We start from the raw sequence: 22618 nt of genomic DNA, 5'->3' as shown, positions 1-22618 counted from the left end.
AACCATTTAATGATGAAATGTGACAAGGGAGAGAACATTACTTGTACTGTAAGTTGTAAGTTGATAAGGTGTTATAGTGTTATATTTTGGTAGTGTTGTAGAAAATTATTACCTTGGTAATAATTTTCATCTTTTTGGGGGCAGGAGGTGTTATGAATGCGAGGTTTTATAAAATGATGTTTTGGGGCTCTCTCTTTAATTCGAGGTGGAATGGAGAAGGTCATATGATTTGCTGTGAACGTTGCACAAGAAGCCTGGGGGGCTTGGGAACTGGGCAGCCCAGGTTGACACTTACTGTGATCAAGGTGCAAAATGTTCACACCTGGAACAAAGATGAGAGCAGCTGGGCTAACTATGGACAAATGTTTGGTCTGCAAGATTTTCGACAGAGAGAGAGAGAGAGAGAGAGGTCTCTCAGACACAAGGTTGCAGCAAATGTGGTCAGCGGAGAGGAGTGCTTCCTTTCTGTACACTACCAGGCAGAATGCAGGAGGAGACATTATGATTGAGGAAACTGATCCCTTGGCTATCCAGAGACTGAGAGATTTGTCCTGGTGTGGCTGGGGAAGGATTCGCTGAGGGTAAACCTTCTTGCTGGTAGTCAATTCGGGACTTCTCCAGAAACTGAGAGAGGCACCTTTTGATGGTTACTCGACATTATGACTCTGCAAAATCGGGAGAAGTGAAGCTGTTGGAATCTGGAAGTGATGTTGGACTGGTTCCTGTAAAAACCACAATTCTATGGAGAGCAGGCAGTGAAGTACAACTGAAATGGGGTTTTTGGCCGTGTTAAAAAATTAAAGGTGAGGGGGAATATCCTTTCTATAGTTTAGTGTACCAGTTGCCTACGAAGTAATGTTTAGGTAATATTGCATTTAGTTTGTGCGGTAAAAGCCTTAAAACTTAAAAACTTGTTGCGCTATTCCTTTAAGTCGGTCACCGGGAGTTCAAAAATCTTTACACAAGTTATAGGTCTGTATGGGGATTGTAACATTATTGGATGTGAGTGTTGCTTGCAAGGCCAGCATTTGTTGTTTATCCCTAATTGCCCTTGAGAAAGGGATGATGAGCCTCCATCTTGAACTGCTGCAGTGCTGCTAGGCAGGGAGTTCCAGGACTTTGGCCCATTGATAGTGACGGAATGGTAATATAGTTCCAAGTCAGGATGGTGTGTAGCTTGGAGGGGAACTTGCAGATGGTGGTGTTCCCAAACGACTGCTGCCCTTGTCTTTCTAGGTGATTGAGAGGTAATGGGTTTGCTGCGGTGCTGTTGAAAAAGAGCCTTGGTGAGTTAGAAACATTTTAATGAAAAAGTTTGATAAAATAGATAATTTTAAAGACCTTTATTGGGTTACCCCTCGGCATTCTCTTTTCAATAGAAAAAAGACCCTGCCTGTTCATCCTCTTCTGATAGGTATATCCCCACATTTCTGGTATCGTCCTTGTAAATCTTTTTTACATCCTTTCCAGTGCCTTTATGTCTCTTTTATAATGTGGCAATCAGAATTATATGCAATTCTCCAGGTGTTCTCTAACCAAGGTCCGATGCAAGTTTAGCCCAGCTTCTTTATTTTTCAATTCTAACCCTGTAGAAATAAACCCTAGCGCTTGGTTTGCTTTTTTATGGCATTGTTGACCTGTGATTTGAGTATTTCTACCCTACAGCACCTTGCTGCTCTACCCCATTTAGATTCTTACTTTCAAAGTATAATGCAACCTCCTTATTTTTCTTGTCAGAATGTAAAACCTCGCATTTATCTATGTTAAGATTCATTTGGCAACTGCATGCCCGTTCTGCATGTTTGTTAACATCTTATTTGTTCCAGCCCTCCTCATTGTTAACTGTCATTTCACCATGGCACCTCCCCACAACAGTTTGCTGTAATCTGCAATTTAGAAATTGTGTTTTTGATCCAAAGTCTAAATCGTTAATATTAATTGTGAAGAACAGTGGTTCCAGCACTAGCCATTACGGAAACACCGCTTTCCGCCTCCTGCCACTCTGAATCCTTACTCTGTTTGCTACTTTGAGGCCACATAACTATTCATTTTGCTATTTCTCCCCGACCCTGCATTTTCTGTCCTTATTCGTTAGTCTGTTATGTGGTACTTTACCAAAGGTAAGTAGTTAGGACTAACAATTAGTACTGCTTCCTTTCACTTTTAAAATGTAGGATGAAATATGACCTGGTTACAAGTGATTAATGCTTCATTAATGGGTGCAACTATGCTAAGTCATCAGATGTTTGGTGATTCCAGCAAAATTGGCCTTAGACGCATAGCATTTAGGTTTCCTGCATGAATCATGAAAAGTATTCAACAAAAATAAGAATATTTTCCTTAATATAATTTTAAAGTTGGAGTTCAGTAATATTCATGGAATGTCCAGTAAGAATCCCTTCATAACCTAATTTGGAATACTTAGTTAACAGACGTATAATAGACTTAATATTAGTCTAATTTTTTTAAGCAGAATAAATTTTGATTTTATTCCTGTAAAAGAGGGATATTTTCTTCACAAGTCATCGCCTGATACAGGCAAGCAAGTAATTCTCTGTTAACTTAGCTACTGTAGTTGTACTGTAGGAGACAGGTTTTGATTTGTTGCACAAAGTCCCTCTCTTGCCAGTTGCTCCTGATTACCTAGCTGAAATTAGGAGTTCTTCATATGAAAAATCATGGGTTATAATTTACACCCTATATTCTTGAAACAGGACCCTGGCAAATCAACATGGTTTATTACAAGGCTTCTTTAAAACCTGGTGTCAATGTTTTGAAGTTAAACATCTAATTATTGTCTCTGAAATTACAATAAATATGTTGCTGGAAAATAGATTATTGCTGACATGGTACACTTTCTTGATTACTGTAAGGAAGTTCTTGATAATGTATGACAGATTATTCGGATTGAATAGTACATGGTACAGAGTAGCAGAAAAATAGGCTGCATAATATGGAAATGTCCAAGATGGAACAGTAAAATTTTCAAGAAAGGTAGACTTAATCAAAATATGGTGACAAGCTTTATATTTATCTCAGCTTTTAGCCCAGTACTTCCCAAACAATTTTCCATTGACCCCATTTTAGCACTTGAAAATTAACGCAACACCAGAAGGCAACAGAAATGAAACAGCTAGAAAGCATCATAGCAGCGTTCAGTATATAAGTATTAATGTATTTTGATCAACATATGATACATCATTTAAATATGATAATCTGTGTTTTTAAAGTACTCTGTAAAATTATTATGTACTCACCAGTCCATAACTTCATCTGAGTTCATGCACCTTGGCCAGGAAATAGCGAAATGCAGGTCAAGGGTCTTGAAGTGCCTGGTATTGGGGAGCCAAGATCATTTCGCAATGCTAGAGTGACAGGGTTGCGCTCAGACAGGCTGCTACTCAGTAGTGGAGGTATTGCTTCCAGGTTCATAGCTGGGGCTGGGCTTTGAGACTCAGTGAAGTGACCATCAACAGGACCCCATGGCCTGGAGAGAGAGAGAGAGACCGAGAGGGGAGCAGGGCAAAATACCACTCTGTCACTGTGGGGTGCAGTCTCAGACCCATAGCTTGGGAACTGCTATTCTAACCCCTGCAGTCCAGTGCTCAACCTGGAACCTGGTATTCAGTTCCCACTCAGTGAACTTTACTGTCTATGTTGATATCATTAACGTTGGAGCTGAACATAGAACTAGTAGCTCCTGTTAATTTTAGGGAAGAAGGAAATATGACTGAAGTAAGCAGGCACAACAGCACGTTCAAACCTTGTGTGAAGAGTAAGTGATGCAGTAGATGTTTGTATTTACAATGAACTTCTAATCAAGTTATATTACAGAATGGATACAAGTCAGTGAGCTCGGAAAGGTGGTTTAACAAGCATAATGTCTTGCTTATACTTGTAATTACTGTCTAGAAAGCAATGACAGCATCCATCCATCATATCCATACTTATAATATAGTCCCTTGGAGTTGGATCTACTGTCATATTCTGGCTGCAGATATTGAGCACTCAAAGAACTTTGTCATCGTGGAGTAATGCAAAACTAATCACACTGCCCCATTTTCTCCTGATAGCTTTGTATCTTCCTCCACTTCTATATTTTATCAAATTATTCCTATGGCGAAGTATTCCTCTTCGGTAAAGAAATTTATCCTAGCCCCCCTCATTGCTCTCTTAATGACTAATCTAAATTGAAGGCCCATTGGTACTGACTTCCTAGACTGAGGAAGTGGTCTTTCTTTATTTATTCTGCCAGCGTTTTACATAATATTAAAAATGCTTAAGTGGAAATAGTCCCATTATCTCAAGTCTGTTCCCACCTCTGGCATCATTAATGCTGTCTATTCTCATTAGCTTTACTGCTCTTTGATGACGGACTGTTTAAAACTGCACAAAGTGCTCGTACTTGAGGCCTAAGCAGTGTTGTGTATAAATTCATTATTACTGTTCCTGTGACCATTTTTATTACACTATTCACCTGCATTTGAGCCTTCAGGGAATTGTTTGAGCCCTTACGGGTCTCTGTTCGTCCATACCCTTTAGTGTCTTTCTATTAAATGTGTAGTCTCATTCGGTACTTTTTCTCCCAAAACTTATTACCATATGCTTAATTGACATTGCATTTATGCCTTTTACTTGCCCGCCTATTCTGTTAACCTATCTATATCTTCTTGAAGTGCTCTTCGCTGTTTGCTAAACGACTGTTTCACAGGAACAGTGTCACTATTTACATTTTAGGAGGAGATTTTGAATGGGGGCAAGCCCTGGATTTTTAAATGGAAATTGCTGGAAACAGTCAGTAGGTCAAACTGCATTTGTGGAGAGAGGAACAGAGTTAACAATTCAAGTCAATGACTTGACTTGCTGAGTGCTATGAGCATCTTTTTTGGAAAAATTTCCAACATTCACAGTACTTCACTGTTGTTTCCAAATTTTAATGTTAATTTAAGCAGCACTGTTTAATAACACTGAGCACTGCGACGCAATACTTGGTAATGATAACGTTATGAGAATTAGTTTGGTTTAATTTCAGTTTTTTCTTGGTTCTCTCTGTAAAAACATGCATTGTGAGCAGATGAGGCAAATTGCATTGTTAATATCTTGAGTATACAGTTTCTTTTTTTTAAGATGTGCATAGATTTAGTTTTATAGCTGGGGGGAGCAATTATATTTATCAATCCAACATTTATTTTTGAATGGAGGATCCCATTTAAAAAAAACTGTTTCATTGTTAGTCTATATTTGGCACACTTCTGTCCAAATTCTTTCAGCACACCTTTCCCCGTTCCCAGTGCTCTTTGTAAAGGTATAATGTTTGGCTCATCATGAGTCATGTCACAGGAGATCTATGAATTTAGGTCTCTTTACTTTTCACCTTGTTTGCAGGTTTTGCAATATTACTTGGTGAGTTGATAATTAAGTTATTGATGAAGCTGAAAGTACTTATTAAAAAGCTTATCTTTCCACTAGCTTTCGTACCAATAAAGGACTTGGATATTCTGCTCATTTTGTTGGTGGTTGTTTGATTGTGACATCAATAAAATCAAAAGGAAAAGGATTCCAGCATTGTGTAAAGTATGACTTCAAGCCACAGAAGGCAAGTATTAACCACCTGATATGCTTACCTTGATGGTGATGGCAGAAGTTTATTTTTCAATCGCTCAGGAGATTTAAATTACTTGCTGCTAAGTATCCACAAACTATTCTCATAAATATATTTTCCTGAATAACCGACATGCTAATGCCATGGTTTTGACTGTTTATAATGAAAACTGGCCCCCTCTTATTTGAAGCATTTTGTTTCAAGCTGGAAGGTTTGCATAATCACTGAGGTAAATGCATGACATTATGTGTTTAAAAACCATACAGATATGCAAAGTCCCAAATGTATTTCATGTTGGTTTTAGTTAACTGCTGGTTGGAGCATTAGGATTTGCCTTGGTTCCTGGGATCAGTGGGGAAGAATCTAACTGCATATGCTGGTTTCCTGATAAATAAACAGTATGCATGTGTTGATGTCTGAAGAGGATGATGTCTAGGTTCATTTGTGATGCCATTGGTTGACTGGGTTGTCAACTTTTGCTACTCTGAACAAAGACCATATGAGCAAGGAGTGGCCAGTGCTTGTAACCATATCTCAATATTAGCTGTTGCCCTCAAGCTAGAAAAGGAAAGTGGATAGATGTCGATCCAAAGAAGAAGAGATTAGGAGGTGTAAGGGTTGTAAAAGAGGAAAGGAAGGTGTACTAGTCTGGGAAGGGAATTTGAGAGCGGGATCTATATGGCTGAAGGCATTGTTGCCAGTGGTGGGTTAAAGGGAGGGAGCATACCTAACAGGCTAGAGTCTGAAGAATGTAGAGATATGGTGATGTGGGAGGAGGTGGTGGTGGATGGGAACATTGTAAGGTTAGAGGAGTTGTAGTGATGGGGGTAGTGGAGGGATGGGATGTCATGGAGTGTTTTAAATATAAGGATGAGGATTTTAAATTTGAGGCACTGGTGTGATTGGAGTTAATGTAGGTCAACAAAGGTGGGGGTGGTGGGTAAGCCGGACTTATGGGATAGAATTTGAGTAATAGAGTTTTGAATGAGATGATGTTTATGGAGGGTAGGGTATCAGCCAGGAGAACTGTAATCATTGTTGCTTGAGTCAGCCAACAGACAGCAAGATTTAATTTTTCACCAGCCAATGTAATGAGCTTGAGATACCAATACTTGGAATATAACATTCATATCTTGAACTGAAAGTGACTCTGAAATTTGTAGCATTGAAAAAAGATGTGGCCTAAATTGTACACGTGATGGCCATTTCTGATTTATCCAGTTTCTTCCCCATATAAATGTGGACATATTGTTCATTATAGTAGAAATGCCAGTGTTGCTTTCTAGGAGAATTTTAGCCAAGGAAAGCTATTGTATTTGAAAACAGCAAGATAATTAACTTAAATAAAAAATGTTATGCTAATACAATTTATATTCCTGTATATTGTATACTTTAACATGAGGCAGTGAGCATCTTTTGATTGTCCCATTTCTTCAGGGCATATAAATTGTTTAAAATATAGCAAAGCTAAATTAGAGATTCTTTATTATAGTGGTACATGGTGACTATAGTGCATATCTACAATCGTTGGAAAAACAGTGAGATCCGGTGCTATGTGAATGGCGAGCTGGCATCTTTTGGAGAGATCACATGGCTTGTGAATACCAGTGACGTAAGTAGCATTGTAAAGTTACAAATTTGGAGACCTTTATTGTAGATTTAGAGGTCAGTTTAAAGTTTTTTTGTTCAAATAACGTAAATTTTTTTTGGTAATTTTTTTAACCTGAATTGTATTTCTTTAAACATAAGTATTTCTGACCCCATTTCTAAATGCACAAATAATGCCACAAAGAAAAGAAAAAGATATCTGGTTTAAAAAGCTTTTAATTTGTTTTCCTTTTAAAAGTTAATTCATTTTGTATTCATGTTAATTTCCATGACTGAGTGAATAGATCCCAGCCCATAGATGTTTTCATGATTGCACCTCTAATTTCTTGCTGGAGTTCCTTTGATCCATCCAAAATTGGCAGACTAGTTCTTTGGGAAAAGCTTGAGTGCAAATGTCTCTTGGAACTGGAATGCAAGGTTCGGTCTCCAGTTGATATTCCTTAGCTCTAGTTTTCTATTTATTGGTACATGCATGGTAAATATACCGATGATGAAAAATGGTTATTCAAGTTAATCTTAGTTCTGCGGGATAATTTTGAGACAATTTTGGAAATTGGATCTTAATTATTTTAGAGTAACAAATTAGATAACTCGGTCATTTCTTCCTTTTCGAGTTTAAAAAAAAATTGCATTAATTAGAAATGAAAGCAAAGTGCTCGAAAAAGTCAGCCATTCTGACAGCATCTGTGGAGAGAGAAACAGAGTTAATGTTTCGAGTCCAATATGATTTAAGACTTATGTTGGTCTCTAAACGTTAACTCTGTTTCTCTCTCCAAAGATTGGATGCGAAACGTTAACTCTCTTTCTCTCTCCACAGATGCTGCCAGGCCTGTGGAGTTTTTCCAGCACTTGCTGTTTTTATTTCCCATCTCCAGCAACCACAATATTTTACTTTTATTTGCTTATATTAATTAGAACATGAGAATTTTCAAAAACAAATTATGTGTAAATTCTTTTACATGGAAGGTTAAGATTTAAAAATTTCAACTTAATGCCTGCATATTTTAGATAGCAATTTACCGTACTTATCTTTTCTGCTGTCTTGAAGGCTGTGCACTCGAGCTTATTGAATCCAGCAAATATGAAACTTTTGAAACTGAAATATGTTTAATCATGTAATCCATGAACCCAGGCAAAAGATTTTCGATATCCTCCTTGTATTTTAAATCCCTTAGTTCATTTTCTGTTTTCATAATGAAAGTGGTTCTTGAGTATAAAAAATACTTTGGCTTCACTCAAAACACAAGGCATATTTTCAGCAGTGAAGAAACTAACACAATGTTTTGGGCCAGCATGATGGTTTTACCATTGGGGATGCTCAGATCAAAGTAGCTGTCATCAAAACCTTCAGCATTCCAGATTACAGTTCACCTAACTGAAAATTCCTGCCTCCATCCTTACTCCTTCTTTGGAGTAGTCTCTTTCACTCTAATTCCTTTACCTAGATAATTGAATTTTCACTATACATATTACAGTTTATGTGCTGGAAGTCAGGGAATTCTTTCTTGCACTGAGGAGGATTGATAAACATCATCTCATTAATTTTAATAGAAAACCTTGCATAAATAATTGTATAACTACAAAAAGAATTCCCACTGTTCAGTCACAAAGGAAGTAGAACACTCAACAATTTGAAAGCTCTTGCGCACTCTGCTCTTTCTCTTGTCAATTTCCCAAAGACTGTACAGAAGGACTGAAGTGTGTGTGCATATGCCATGTAAATGTGTATTGAGATCACACATCCAATTATAGTATATCCATTTCTCATTTTAATATATAATAAATGCAATTAGCCACATCTGGATTATGAATTAGCTACATGTGGTTAGTGGATAATGTATTGGACAACACTGTCCTACTGTAAATCTAATACTTTACCTTAAATGAAGTTTAGCACAATTAATTCTCTTACCACTTGGTAAGCAATATATTGTCTCCAAGGCTACCTTGTGAGCTTAAATGAAACAAGTTTCTATTAAAAATATTTATAGAATTGCATCATGTAGTGTGTGGGGTTCCTGGCATTATTGCTTGAATTTAGTGAGATTTGGTTCTTGCCCAGTTGATGGTTTTCATTTCTTGGTTAGTCCACAGGAAGATATGAAGGTCCCTAAAGAAATAAAATATTTCCCATTTTTTATAGTCATTTCCACTGAGTGTATCATCCTGTACACACTGATCCCTCAATCTGTGTACTTTTAAATTCCTCACAGGGGAATATGTGGGGTTTAGTACCACTATCTTAAAGATGTGGGTGGGGTATGCCTTCATATTGGAGAAGTGGGAGAGATTATGTGAGCAATGTCTTGATGTGGCTTATCAAACGCTAAAAGGTCCTTGCAAAAAACCTATGTTTTGTAAATTATCACCTTGTTAAGAGGTGTAAAATTTGACGTAAGTTGCATAATGTACAGACATTAATAACTTAATCATTAAGTTTGTTTATACTTTTAGACGTTTGACAAATGTTTCCTGGGATCTTCGGAAACAGCAGATGCGAATCGAGTATTCTGTGGGCAACTTGGAGCAGTTTATGTCTTTGCTGAAGCTCTAAATGCAGCACAGATATTTGCAATATATCAACTTGGCCCTGGATATAAGGTACTCTAACGAAAGAATGTAGTTTGAAGATAACTGACACTTTTGATTTTTGAGATCTGACTCACTAGCCAGGCTGCCGGTCAGTAAGTGGTTACTGTAGAATTAAAATCAATTGCAGCCCTTAACAATTCGGATTAATACCAATGGTACAAGACGACTTCTTGTGACTTCGCAATTTTTAGTATTTTCTAAATTAAAGGTAGCAAATAAGATTGTGTCATGGAGGTTGTGACATGGTAGCACACGTGCTGCACTTGGAGACCTCTCAATCAAACTTCTCCATGTTCATAATACAAAATGTTAATGTGGATTCATAATGGGTGTTGTTACAGGATGAGTAACAAAAAGCCACTGGTCTTGTACTCTATCATGTAGATTCAAAAGATGGTATGCAAGGTATTGCCCAAAGATGTAATAGAACAACATTTAGAAACTGAGAATATAATATAGTCAGCATAGATTTTAAAAGGGAAGGCCATGCTGGACCAACTTTATTGAATTATTTGAAGTTGTAACAGAGTGGATTGAAATAATAGAATGAATGTACGTGGGCTTTCAAAAGGCCTTCGATAAGGTACCACATGGTTGATTCTTAACTAAGGTCAGAACATGTGGAGTCAGGGCACAAGTAGCAGAACGGACAAAAAATTGCCTCAAAAGAGTAGCGAGTAGAGGTTAAAAGTAATTACGCAGACTGGTAACGATGGGAAATGATTTTCACAGGGATTGGTGGTGAGACAACTGTTCACCATTTACATGGTTTGGACTTGGGAATCAGAAGTACTATATCAGCATTTATAGATGGCACCAAATTGGGGGAGGATGAGTGTGCTAAAATACAAGATGTTAACAAACTTGCAGAATGGCTGTGTATATGATAAATAACATAGAGAAGTGTGACATGGTTATTTTTGTAGGAGGAATAAGGAGACCATCTACTCTTTGAAAATATGAATCAAAATGAGGTATAAAGGTAAAGAGATCTAGGGATACAGATTTACAGATCATTAAGGTAGCAATGCAAAATAACAAAGCCAAATAAAGTTCAAACAAAGGAGTAGAATTCAAAAGCTATAGATATTCTGTTAAACTTGTACGGATTTTTATTTGGACCGCACTTGGAGTACTGTGTAGAGTTCTGGTCTCCATATCACAAAAATGATATAGAAGCACTGCCAAAAGGGGAATAAATATATACATGGATAGTACTGGAACTGAGAGGGTACAGCTACTAGAAAATACAGAACAAGCTGGTGCTCTTTTCTCTAGAAAAGAGAAGACTCAGCAGTGACCTGGGAACAAGTCTTTAAAGTTTTGGAAGTGATTGATAGGGTCATCAACAATTTATATAGTGCCTTTAATTTAGTAAATTATCCTGAGGTGTGTCACAGACAGGAGTGTTACAAACAAAAGTTGACACTGAACTGCATTAGGAGATTTTAGGGCAGATGACCAAACGTTTGGTTAAAGAGGTAACTTTTAAGTCTTTTAAAGGAGGAAAGAGAGAATGGGAAAGACTTTGGGAGGGAATTCCCTAAAGAAGATGTTTCCACTTGTGTGGGAGTCCAAAACTAGGGACCATAATTATAAGATAGTCACTAATAAATCCAGTAAGAAATAAGGTGAAATTTCTTTGCTCAAGGTGGCGCGAATGGAGAATTTATGACCACATTGAGTGGTTTAGGTGAATAGCATTTAAGAGGCATTTAAGGCCAAGTTATAAAATATGTGAAAGACAAAGGAGTAGATGGATATGGTACTCGGGTGAAATTAAATAAGGTGGGAGGAGACTCATGTAGCAAAAACACCAGGACAGACCTGTTGGTTTGAATGGCTTAATTCTGTGCTGTCAATTCTATGTAATATTGTGGGAGTTAGGCAGCTGACTTTGTTTTGGACACGTTTCCATTTGTGACAATTGCACATGAAAGTATAGTAGGGTGGCCTTGTTAAATCTTGTGTTTGCAGTTAAGTAGAATTGAACCTTGTTATATTAACATGTCTCATACATAGATACGAGCTAGGAGCAGGAGTAGGCCATTTGGCTCCTGCTCCTCCATTCAATAAAATCATGGCTGAACTAATTGTGGTCTCAACTCCACATTCTACCTACCTCCGATAACCTTTGACTCCCTTGTTAGTTAAGAGTCTTATCAACCTCTGCCTTAAAAATATTCAAAGACCCTGCCTCCACTGCTGTCCAGGGAAGAGTGTTCCAGAGACTCATGACCAAACCTTCTGAAAGAAAAAAGTTCTTCTCATCTCTGTCTTAAATAGGAAACCCCTTATTTTTAAACTGTGTCCCCTAGTTCTAGTCTCTCGCACAAGGAGAAACATCCTTTCAGCATCCACCTTGTCAATTCCCCTCAGGATCTTATGGTTCAATAAGATCACCTCTCACTCTTCTAAACTCCAATGGATACAGGTCCAGCCTGTCCAATCTTTCCTCCTAAGGTAAACCCCCCCATTCCAGGTATCAGTCGAGTGAGCCTTCTCTGAACTGCTAACGCATTTATATCCTTAAATAAGGAGACCAAAACTGTACAGTGTATTCTAGATGTGGTCTCACCAACACCTTGTACAACAGTAGCACAACATTCCTACTTTTATATTCCATTCCCCTTGCAATAAAGGACAACATTCCATTTGCCTTCCTAATCACTTGCTGTACCCGCATACTAACTTTTTTGTGATTAGTGTACCAGGACACCCATATCCCTTTGTACTGCAGAGTTCTGAAATCTCTCGCCATTTAAATAATAAGATGCTTTTCTGTTCTTCCTGCCAAAGTGGACAAGTTCCCATTTTCCCATTATACTCCATCTGCTATCTGCCTCTGTTTACTGTTTTGTGCATTATGTGCATAACTCTTTGCAATACCATCATCTTATCCCAGGAAATTTAATTGAGCTTTCTGGGTTTTCAATAATATGCCAGTATTGTTTTAGACCAAATTTGGTATTTGACAAGCTTTTTCAGTACGCTGCAGCATGAATCAGAGGTGTAAGTCAACCCTCTGCACTGCTATTTGGTGTTAGGTGGACATTTTGTCAGTCAGCTAGAAGTTCAGAAATGATACTTACTTTTAATTTTTCTTGAATTATTCTGTGTTAACACTACAGGCAAATGTAGGAAATCCAGTGAACTTGGGTTTCAATCAATGCCAGACAGACCAATTTTCAAATTTGTGTGTCTTGTTAAGCTGTGGGAAATGAGTTGATCTGTATTAGTAAATAAACTTGGGCTTAACTTTATACAATGAAACGCATTACTGAATTGTAATTTCTCTGCATTTTTCCAGGGTACTTTCAAGTTCAAGGCAGAAAGTGACCTCCTACTTGCTGAGCACCACAAGTCACTGCTCTATGATGGCAAGCTGTCTAGTAGCATTGCATTCACATACAATCCAAAGGCTACAGATGCTCAGCTCTGTCTAGAATCATCCCCGAAGGATAATCCATCTATTTTTGTTCATTCTCCACATGCTCTAATGCTTCAGGTAAAAGTCAAATTCTTTAGCTGTATTGTACTGGTAAAAGTGCAGTAAGCAGTTTTTATGTTGGAAAATATGTGGTTACCTGAAATATCTGAAAGTTAGGGCAAAGTTAGGTTTATGGACAAATTCTGGAACTCACATTATAGGAAGGATGTGATTGCACTAGGAAGATTGCAGAGGAGATTTACCAGGATGTTGCCTGGGCTGGAGAGTTTTAGTTATGAGGAGAGATTGGATAGACTGGGGTTATTTTCCCTGGAGCAGAGGAGATTGAGGGGGCACATGATTGAGGTGTATAAAATTGAGGGGCATAAATGAGGGTAGACAGAGAAGGAACTTTTCCCCTTGATGGAGGGATCAATAACTAGGGGGTATAGATTTAAGGTAAGAGGTTAGAGGGGATGAGGGGAAGAATTTTTTTACCCAGAGGGTGGTGGGAGTCTGGAACTCACTACCTGAAAGGGTGGTAAAGGCAGAAACCCTCATAACATTTACAAAGTATTTGGATGTGCACTTGCAATGCCATGGCATACAAGGCAATGGTCCTAGTGCTAGAAAATGGGATTAGAATAGTTAGGTACTTGTTTGACCGGTGCAGACTCAATGGGCAGAAGGGCCTTTTTCTGTTCTGTACACCTCTATGACTATAAATATTTTCTATGACGAAATGTCAGAAATGAGGGAATAAGACAATTCAGGTGCATGGAAAACTTCTTGCATGTGAATTTCAAAGGTTCTGAACTACCATCACCTTTACAACTTTTTGTTTTTGTTACTACTTGAGGGACTGAATATGTGTAAGGCAAAATTAAGATTTAGTTTTTAATCTGGACTAATGATCTATTTATATGAATAAAATATTTAGATGTAAGATTTGGGATGAAGGATTTTGTTGAACTGCAAAAAGGCCATATTGGGGCTAGAACTTTAGGATAATAAACTCAACTTTAAAATGAGTTTGAAATATGAAAACTCTGACTGGTCAAACTATAATAAACTGATTAGTTTTGTTTTTAATGTTTTATCAAGTTTTAAGAAAATCCAGATATAATCAAGTTTTCTCCTCCCATTTACAAAGCATTTGTGTAAAGATACAAGTATATAGTTCTTCCTTAAAGATTTTTGATTTCAAACTTCTTTTAATAGGATGTCAAAGCTGTTGTAACACATTCTGTACAAAGTGCCATACATTCCATTGGTGGTGTCCAGGTGCTTTTCCCATTGTTTGCACAGCTTGATTATTGTCAGCATTCTTCCGACCAAGTTGATAGCACTGTTTGGTAAGTCAATCTGAGATGTATTGCATCCTACTCTGGGGTTGATTATTCATTATCCTTATGATACTGTGGATGGATTACAAATTTAATGTGGAACTCAAGGAACTTAAAGCACTAAATATGTTATTTGGCTCATCATACCTGTGTTGGATTTTTGAAAGAGCAGTTGTGCTTAATCCCACATCTCCGTTTTTTATCTTTAGCCCTGTAAGTTTCTCATCCTCAATTACCTGTCCAATTCCCTTTTGAAAAAAGATTGTGAAATTAGTTTTTGCCCCCTTTTCTGGCAGAATGTTCCAGATACTTACAGCTTTTGAATTAAAAATTCTCCCCTCATCTCACCCTAGATCTTTTTCCAATGGCTTTGAATCCATGACCTCGAGTTATTTACCATTTACCGCAACCCGTCCTCCCCGTCCCCCTGCCAGAGGGAATAATTTTTCCCTCCTTAACTTACAAAATGTCTCATCATCTTGAAAGCCTTGAGTAGGTTATTGCTTAACCTTCCATGTTCAAACGCGAACAGACCCAACCTTTCCAGCCTTTATTTAAATTCTTTCACAGGATTTGAGGCACCACTGGCTAGGTCAGCATTTATTGCCCATCCCTAATTGCCCTTGAGAAATGGTGCTGAGCCACTGCTTTTCTCCTAACTGAAGTCCCTCATCTGTGGTATCATCCTGGTAAACCTCAGGTGTACCCTTTCTAATGCTTTTGAAGTTTTGTGCCCATAAATTGTCCATGATACTCTAAGGCCTAACGAGGAATTTATGAAGTTCTAAAGTGATCTCTTTGCTTTTAAATTATATTCCTCATTTATGAATCTAAGTAACCGATATGATTTTTTTTTAACCACCTTATTAACTTGGCCTGCCATCTTTGGGATTTGTATGCATGGACAACAAGGTGTCTCTGCTCATCTACACATGTACAATTATCAAAATCATGCCAATTATAGTACACTATCTCTACATATTTGTCCTCCCAAAGCACATCGCTTCAAACCTCTTGTATTGAACTCCATCTTTATTTTATTTATTCATTTATGGGATGTGGGCATCGCTGACTAGGCCAGCATTTATTGCCCATCCCTAATTCCTGTGGTGGTCAGCTGCCGCTTTGAACTGCTGCAGTCCATTTGGTGTAGATACATCCATGATGGTGTTAGGAAGGGAGTTCCAGGATTTTGATCCAGTAACAAGTGAAGGAATGGTGATATAGTTCCAAGTAAGGATGGTGTGTGGCTTGGAGTGGAACTTGCAGCTGGTGTTTCCATGCATCTCCTGCCCTTGCCCTTCTCGATGGTGGAGGTTATGAATTTGGAAGGTGCTGTTGGTGAGTTGCTGCATCATCATGTAGATCATATGCACTGCTTCCACGCTGTCGGTGGTTGAGAGAATGTTTAAGGTGGTGGATAGGGTGCAAATCAAGCGGGCTGCTTTGTCCTGGATGGTATTGAGCTTCTTGAGTGTTGTTGGAGCTGCACTAATCCAGACAAGTGAAGAATATTTCATTACACTCCTAACTTGTACCTTGTGGATGGTCGACAAGCTTTGGGGAGTCAGGAGGTGAGTTACTCGCCTCTGACCTGCATGCTTCTGTACACTTCACCTTCATCCTGAAACCTATAATAACCATTTTCTTCATGACCTACTACTCTGCCAAGCTACATATCATTTGAAAAATTTATGATGTTGCTCATTATACCTGGGTCTGGGTTGTTTATAAAATTTTAAAAGAATAATGGAGGCAAAACTGACCCTTGGGGAATAGCATTGCAAACCACCACCCAGTCTAGGAAAAACATCATCCACCTCCACCCTTTACTTCCTATCACTGAGCCAATTTTGCATCTATGCTGCCACTTTCCTCTTATACCATGGATTTCCATTAAGCTTCCAGTGTGTACTTTTTGGCAAATACCTCCCAGAAGCCCATATAGACACCATCCACTGCACTTCTTTTATCAACTTTCTTTTGTCACCTCATTAAAACATTCAATCAAGTTAGTTGGACAGGATTTACATGACAAATTCATGCTGGCTCTCCTTTATTGTCCTGTGCCTTTCCAAATGAAAGTTTATTTTGTCCCTTATAATGGTTCCTAGGAACTTACAACAATGTTAGGCTGACTGACCTGTAGATTCCTGGTTTATCTCTCTCCCTTTTCTTAAATAGTGGTATAACATGAGCAACCCTCTATTTCTCTGGCGGTACTCCTGTACCCAAGGAGGATTGAAAGATTGTGACTTATGCTTCTGCTATTCCTTACTTTGCTTCTTTTAGCAATGTGGGATATATTCCATCTGGACCAGGTTGAGTCCTTATTTATTTAAGTAGTAGTGTAATATCCTCATAAGTAGAGGAAAGGCAGGGCAGCTTGGATCCATGGAGTGCACATACTGCTCCATGTGGGAACTCCAGGATGCTTCTCGTGTCCTTTGCAATCACACGTGTTGACAACAGCAACAATTCAAGCACTGGGCTTCGGAGCTTGAGCAGCAACTGATGTCACTCTGGCCTATCCGGGAGGTTGAGAACTGTGTGGACAGCATGTTTATAGATGTGGTCACCCTGCAGCTTAAAGGTATGCAGGCAGAGAGGAAATGGATGACTGCCAGGCAGTCAAGAAAGACCAAGCATGTAGTACAGAAGCCCCCTGAGTGCATCTCACTCTCCAACCAGTATTCAGTTCTGAATCCTGGTGAGGATGATGGTTAATCTGAGGAGTGCAAGGAGATCTAAGTTCATGGCACCATGTCTGGCTCGTCTGTACTGGGGAGCACAGGGAAGATTGGAAAAGCGATAATGATAGGGGATTTAGTAGTTACAGACAGGTTTTCTGCAGCTGCAGACATGAATCCAGGCTGCTCTGTTGCCTCCCTGGTGTCCAAGTCAAGGATGTCACTGAGCAACTATAGAGTGCACTAAGGGTGGGGAGGGTGAACAGCCATTGGTGGAGTTCCACATCCATAGCAACAACATAGGTAGAAAGGGATGTGGTTCTGCAATTGAATTTAGGGAGCTAGGAAGGAAACTAGCAAGCAGAGCCTCATGCGTTGTAATCTCCTTATTACTCCCAGTACCACATAGAGAAACATGAGTATAGGATAGAGCAGATGAATGAATGGCTGGAGAGATGGCGCAGGGGGGAGGGCTTTAGGTTCCCAGGACAATGGGATCAGTTCTGGGAGAGGTGGGACATATGCAGGTCGGATTGGATGTACTTGAACAGAGCTGGGGTTGATATCCTTGTGGGGCCATTTGCTGGTGGTGTTGGGTGGGTTTATCTAATTTGGTAAGAGTGTGGGTAACCACAAGGTAATATTAGAACACCAAGGTGCATGGGGATTTGGGAGAGAGAGAGAGATGGGTTGGGTCAGAGTTAGAAGGAATACAATATTGTCTAAATTAGAGCTACTGTGTATTTGTGTGAATGGGCAGAATGTGGTAAATAAAGTTGGTGAGCTGCAGGTGCAGATAGCCATGTGGGAATATTTTGTGATAAGAGTTTTGGCTCAAAGAAAGGCAGGACTGGGTACTAAATATCCTTGGATACAAGATCTTCAGGAAACTTAAGGAAGGTGGTGTAGCAGCATTTATTAAGGAGAACATTGCAGTGCTGGAGAGGATGTCCCAGAGGGATGAAGGACAGAATCCATTTGGCTAGAGCCAAAGAACAAAAAAAAAAGTGCAGTTACCTTGCTTATTGTATCCTGTAGACCACCAACTAGTGGGAAAGATGTAGAGGAACAAATTTGCTAGGAAATTAGATGTGCAAGAACTATGGAGTAGTTATAATGGGGGCCTTTAATTATCTGAATATAGATTTGGCTAGTAATAGTGTAAAGGGCAGAGAGGGGCAAGAGTTCTCAGTGTGTGTTCAGGAGAATCTTCTACGCCAATATGTTTCCAGGCCAACGAGAAAGGAAGCATTGCTGGGCATGAGGTGAGCCAATTGGATCAAGTGTTAGTAGGGGAACGTTTAGGGGAACAGTGATCATTGTATCATAAGGTTTAGGTTGCCAAGGGCAAAGGACATGGAGCAATGCAGTGTAAGAATTAATTGGGGAGGGAAAACCTCAATGAATCGGGCTCAGATGAATTGGACTCAAAGATTGGCAGGCAAAACTGTAACTGAGGGGTTACAATGGCTGCCTTGAAAGAAGAGAGAGTTTGAGCGCAGTCAAGGTACATTCCCATGAGGGGGAGAGAAGGGGCAAATAAATCCAAAGCTCCCTGGATGATGAAAGAGATAGATATTAAGATGAAGAAGAAAAAGGGTGCCTGTGATGGTGTCAGGTGGATAATACAACTGAGAATCAGGATCAATATAGAAGATTGAGGGGAATTGAAAAACAAATAAGAGGAGCAAGGAGAGTGTGTGAGAAGAGACTGGCCGCTAACATAAAAAAGAATCCAAAAGCCTTCTCTAGTAAAATTGATAAAATGAAGAGTGGGACTGATTAGGGACCTAAAAGGGGAGTTAAACATGGAAGCAGGGGGCATGGCTGAGGTGCTAAATAAATACTTTGCATCTGTCTTTACTAAGGAAGAATATGCTGCCCAAGTCATGGTGAAAGAGGAGGTAGTTGAGACATTTGATGGGTTAAAAATTAATGAGAAGGAAGTATTAGGCTGGCTGTACTTAGTTGTTAAATCACCAGGACCGGCTAAGATGCGTCCCAGAATACTGAAGGAAGTGAGAATGGAAATTGTGGAGGCACTGACCATAATTTTCCAATCCTCCTTAGCTGCAGGTGTGGTGCCAGAGGACTGGAGAATTGCAAATGTTTACACCCCTGTTCAAAAAAGGGTGTAAGGATAAGCCCAGCAACTACAAGCCAGTCAGTTTAACCTTGGTGGTGGAAATGCTTTAGAAACAATAATTTGGGATGTTATTAACAGTTACTTGGGTAGATGAGAAAAGATGGCATGGATTTGTTGAGAAAAAAACATGGTTTAACTAACTTGGTTTAATTTTTTGATGAGGTAACACAGTGGGTAGATGAGGGTAATGCTGTTGATGCGGTGTACATTCTGGAAAGAAGGCATTTGATAAAACGCCACAACAGACTTGTGAGCAAAGTTAGAACTTATGGAAGAAAAGGGGCAGTGGCAACATGGAGACGAAATTGGCTGGGTGACAGGAAACAGTAGTGGTGAATGGTTGTTTTTCGAACTGGAGGAAGATTTATAGTGGAGTTCCCAAGGCGGTGGTGTTAGGACCCATGCTCTTCCTATGTATATTAATATATGTATTAATATATTAATGACTAGACTTTTGTGTATAGGGCACCATTTCAAAATTGTGAATGACATGAAACTTTGAAGTACTGTGAACTGAGAGGAGGACAGTATTAAACTTCAAAAGGACAGAGAAAGGTTGTTCGAATGGGCAGACAAGTGGCGGATGTAATTTAATTCAGAGAAGTTTAAAGTGATTCATTTTGATAGGGGGAACGAGGAGAGGAAATATAAAACAAGGGTTACAATTCTAATAGTGTTGCAGGATGCTAGGGACCTGGGGGTACATGTGCACAAACCACTGAAAGTTGCAGGGCAGGTTGACAGATTGGTTAATAAAGCACGTAGAAACCTGGGCTTGATAAATAAGCACGTAGAGTACAAATGCAAGAAAATTATAATGAACCCGTAGAAAACCCTGGTTTGGCCTCAACTGGCGTATTGTGTCCAATTTTGGGCACTAGACATTAGGGAGGATGTGAAAGCATACGAGAGGGTGCAGAAAAGATTTACAAGAATGGTTCCCGGGATGAGGATACTTGGAGAAGGTGAGGCTGTTCTGCTTAGAAAAGAGAAGGCCGAGAGGAGATTTGACTTGAGGTATACAAAATCACGAGGGGTTTGGACCGAGTCGATAAAGGGAAATCGTCTTCATTGGTGGAAAGATTGTGAACCAGAGGAAACCAATTTAAGGTGATGGACAAAAAAAGCAATGGCGACATGAGGAAAAGCTTTTTTGTGCAGCGAGTTGTTAAGATCTGGAATGCACTGCCTGAGAATGTGGTGAGGCAGTTTGAATCATGACGTTGAAAAGAAAATTGGATCATTATCTGAAGAAAAATTTGCAGGGCTATGGGGAAATTGCTTAGGTGAATTGCTCTTGTAGAGAGCCAGTGCAGACACGATGGGCTGAATGGCCTCCTTCAGTTCTGCAACCATTCTATGATTGTATGTGACTTACCCATCCATTTTTAGTAATAATTTTTTAGTAGATCTTCTCTATCTATTAGTAACCTGTCTATAACTTTCCTCTCCTCTCTTACACATCATCCACTTCATTTGTGAAGACAGATGCAAAATACTCAGTTTATACTTCTGCCTTGTCCTCTGTCTGTACATGCAGATTTGCCTTTGGGTCCTCAATGGACCCAAGCTTTGTTCTAACAAACTGCTTATACTTTATATATTTATGAAATGTCTTCTGGTTCGAATTATTGTTACCCATTTTTTTCTCATAACTTCTCTTTACCTCATGTATTAACTTAATTCAATTCCCTCTTGTAATTTCCATAATTTCCCTGGTTACTAATGAAATCTTGCTCCTAATATTTGTCAAAACCTCCTTTATCATTTTTATTTTAACTTTTATTTTCTGTGTCATCCGGGGTGCATTACTCTGCATACTGTATCTTTTCCCTTCAAAGAGATATATCTACTTTTTACCTGAAGACTATTCCCTGAAAGCCCTCCATTGTTTTGTTATTGCTTTACCCTGAAATTGCTTTTCCAATCAGCATGGGCTAGGTCTCTTAAATGACTGAAATTAGCTCTTCCCCTGTTGAACATTTTACCCTGGATATTCTCTGGTGTTTCCATAATTATTTCAACCCAAATTACGTTGTGGCCACTGTTACCTGAATGATCTTCTACTGTAACATACTCTACCTGCTCTATTTCATTTCCCAGAATGTGATCCATGAGGGAGCTGTAACAATTGTTTTAAATAGTGCTTCAGTGAGAAGGAGATGGATGAACAAATGTCAGCTAATTTCAACAGCATGAACAGAGGATATAATATTGTCTGTAATGCTATTGGAAATTATTTTAAAATAGAGTTCTAGTGGTGTCTGTCTGTATGTGTATGTGTCTTAATTGGATTAAAGCCAGCTGGTCTAGAGGCTTTCATGTATAGAAGAGAAGTAGGTTTGAAATGTTAATTAGGTAAACATAGGGAAGTTAGAAGGTGAAGTGTAAAGGGAGCAATTTGAATTTTAAATAAACCATACAAAAGAATGGGTGAAATATTACACCTCGCCAGAAGAAGTCAAAAAACGTATTTATTTTTTCCAAAGCTTACTAATAAAATTGGTGTTATGAAAGGGTTTTATTGTTAGAAGAGGTAAAGTTAAAAAAACCTACTGATACAATGAGAATTTTCATTCAAAGAGGAAAATATGTATAAAGGAAGAGAAGGCTGTTGGTTTAAAAAAAAAGGATTCTAAGATCTTAAGCCTCAAGCCACTGTCTGCACGCCCACAGAGCTGAAAGAAGCTCATTTTGAATGTGACTGTCCAGAGTGTGCTTTGCCAGGGGTCTGTTTAAATCTGTATTTTACTGTTGCCTTAACGGAGGTGTAACTGGGAGTCAGATTAATTAGGGGATTTTTAGAAATTACTGTAGCAGTAATTTGTAGACATATGTATGTGTTTACAATCTTTTAATTAATAAATGTTTAATTTAGTTTTATAAAAACCTCTTGAGACTCTGTGGTCTTATAACTGAATTGAAAGCCTGCATCTTGAAACATACAAATTGCAAGAATTGGTTATGACAGTTGTTTCAAGTTTCCAACAGCTGTGTCATAATAATGCAGCAATAATAGAGTAGCAATATTAGAAAAGTTAAATTGTCGTTATTTAGCGTGGGAAACATAATACTAAGGGTAGAGATTTTCTATACCGACACATGGGACTAGGAGTAATTCTAAGATTACTACCTTTTGAAGTTCTGTTTTTCAGCCTATCCCAGCTCATGAAACTCTGATTGAAGGACCTCAACACCTTCTTT

General features: G+C 38.7%; 1 protein-coding gene across 1 annotated transcript in view; it reads left to right on the top strand.

Moving 5' to 3' along the window:
* lrba (LPS-responsive vesicle trafficking, beach and anchor containing) overlaps positions 1-22618 on the top strand; it is a 913498-nt gene that overhangs the window by 74707 nt on the left and 816173 nt on the right. Inside the window, exons 6-10 of the mRNA XM_078541260.1 lie at positions 5470-5596; positions 7095-7214; positions 9665-9811; positions 13113-13310; positions 14454-14587. Coding sequence (XP_078397386.1) covers positions 5470-5596; positions 7095-7214; positions 9665-9811; positions 13113-13310; positions 14454-14587 — 726 coding nt within the window. The remainder of the gene's footprint in view (positions 1-5469; positions 5597-7094; positions 7215-9664; positions 9812-13112; positions 13311-14453; positions 14588-22618) is intronic.

The sequence above is a fragment of the Cetorhinus maximus genome, chromosome 1 (assembly GCF_964194155.1).
Source record: "Cetorhinus maximus chromosome 1, sCetMax3.hap1.1, whole genome shotgun sequence".
Taxonomy (NCBI): Eukaryota; Metazoa; Chordata; class Chondrichthyes; order Lamniformes; family Cetorhinidae; genus Cetorhinus; species Cetorhinus maximus.
Note: the sequence above shows the minus strand (reverse complement) of the source record. Positions and strands in the feature narration are given on the sequence as shown.